A 1543-nucleotide genomic window follows, 5' to 3' on the forward strand; every position below is an offset into this window, starting at 1 on the left:
CTCCGACCGGCACCTCAAGGTAGGGCCCCGAGGGGAGTCTCAAAGGCGCCTTGGATTGGAACAAGGCAGGCCAGGGCACGGCGATAGGTACCCACTGTGCCCGTGGCTTCACACAATAAGGTTTATTTCTTGCTCAAAGTGAAGGTCAGACAGCCCTCCCTCATCTTGTAGCTCCATAAGGTAGATGCGGCCTTCAGGATTGCAGTGGCAGGAGAAAGGGGGGGGGGGGGTCCCACAGGATGAATGCCGAACTTGGAAGAGATTTTCACTTCCACTCATAGCCTTTCTTTAAAAAATACGTTTTTATTGATTTCAGAGAGGAAGGGAGAGGGAGATAGAAACATCAATGATGGGAATCATTGATCAGGTGCCTCCTGCACGCCCCACACTGGGGATGGAGCCCACAACCCGGGCATGTGCCCTGCCTGGGAATCGAACGGTGACCTCCTGGTTCATGGGTAGATGCTCAGCCACTGACCACGCCAGCGGGGCCCACTCATAGCCCTTTGACCTCCCCGAGCTGCCCGGGGCAGGAAGGGGGGCAGCTGCAGAGCATCAGTCTCTGGCGTCCCTGCCTTCACTGCGTTCAGCTGAGGGAGCCCGTGGGTGCTTCGCCGCCTGACGGTCAGGGCAACCTCAGCGCCTGTGTGATTCCCGTCAGGAGGGAGGGCAGCTCATCCCCTGGGGCTTAACCAACCTCCCACCTCCTTCTTCTGGCAATGAACAAAGAAACCGAGATAAGGTTCCCTCAGTGTTGACTTTGGGCAGCTAATTCAAGGTCAAATGTCCACGCACCCGTGGCTCTGCAGCAGGCCCAGCTGAACAGCTGATGGCGCTCCCTTGGTGACTCCCCTGTAGCTCAGGCAGGGCCGCCTCCTGGAGGCCTGTCCTCCTCCCGTCCTCCTGCCTGTCCTCCTCCTGTCCCCTCCACGCTGACGGGAAGGCAGCGGAGTTCAGGCACCCCTGGTGTCACAGGCCCGGGCCTCTGATGGCTGGTCTGCTTGATCTTACCTGGACTCCACCTGCTCAGCATGAGGCCATAGAAACAGGAGAGTCAGCACAGGCCTTGTCTTCATGGCTCACACAGGCCACACTCACAGCTCTCTGCCCACCAAGGGACAGCGGGAGGTGGCCCTCCTGCCGCAACCTCAGAGCTTAGAGGCAGGAGGAACTGCAGGAGGCATTGGGCGTCTCCTTCCAGAGCCCCGCCCAGCACAGCAGGCGTGAGCCTGGGCTCAGCAGTGCTCCGCCTTTTGCCTTTCCTGCTGCCTTCATCTCTCCAGCCTTCCCAGGCTGCCATGCCCGCTGGCAGCAGGCGCTGCTGGGGAGGAAGGGGACAAACAGGACCAGGTTTGGGCGTGGACACACCTTTTTAAACTTATTTTTTTTTATTTTTAAAATTTTTTTAAATTTTTAAAAATGTATTTGTACTGATTTCAGAGAGCAAGGGAGAGGGAGATAGAAACATCAATGAAGAGAGAGAATCATTGATTAGCTGCCTCCTGCACACCCCCTACCAGGGCTCAAGGCCACAACCTGGGCA

General features: G+C 57.3%; 1 protein-coding gene across 1 annotated transcript in view; it reads left to right on the plus strand.

Annotated features, from left to right (window-relative positions):
• The window catches only part of FAM83A (family with sequence similarity 83 member A), an 11527-nt gene that overhangs the window by 5899 nt on the left and 4085 nt on the right, over positions 1-1543 (plus strand). Inside the window, exon 3 of the mRNA XM_015566293.1 lies at positions 1-19. Coding sequence (XP_015421779.1) covers positions 1-19 — 19 coding nt within the window. The remainder of the gene's footprint in view (positions 20-1543) is intronic.

The sequence above is a fragment of the Myotis davidii genome, unplaced genomic scaffold (genome assembly GCF_000327345.1).
Source record: "Myotis davidii unplaced genomic scaffold, ASM32734v1 scaffold200, whole genome shotgun sequence".
NCBI classification, from domain to species: Eukaryota; Metazoa; Chordata; class Mammalia; order Chiroptera; family Vespertilionidae; genus Myotis; species Myotis davidii.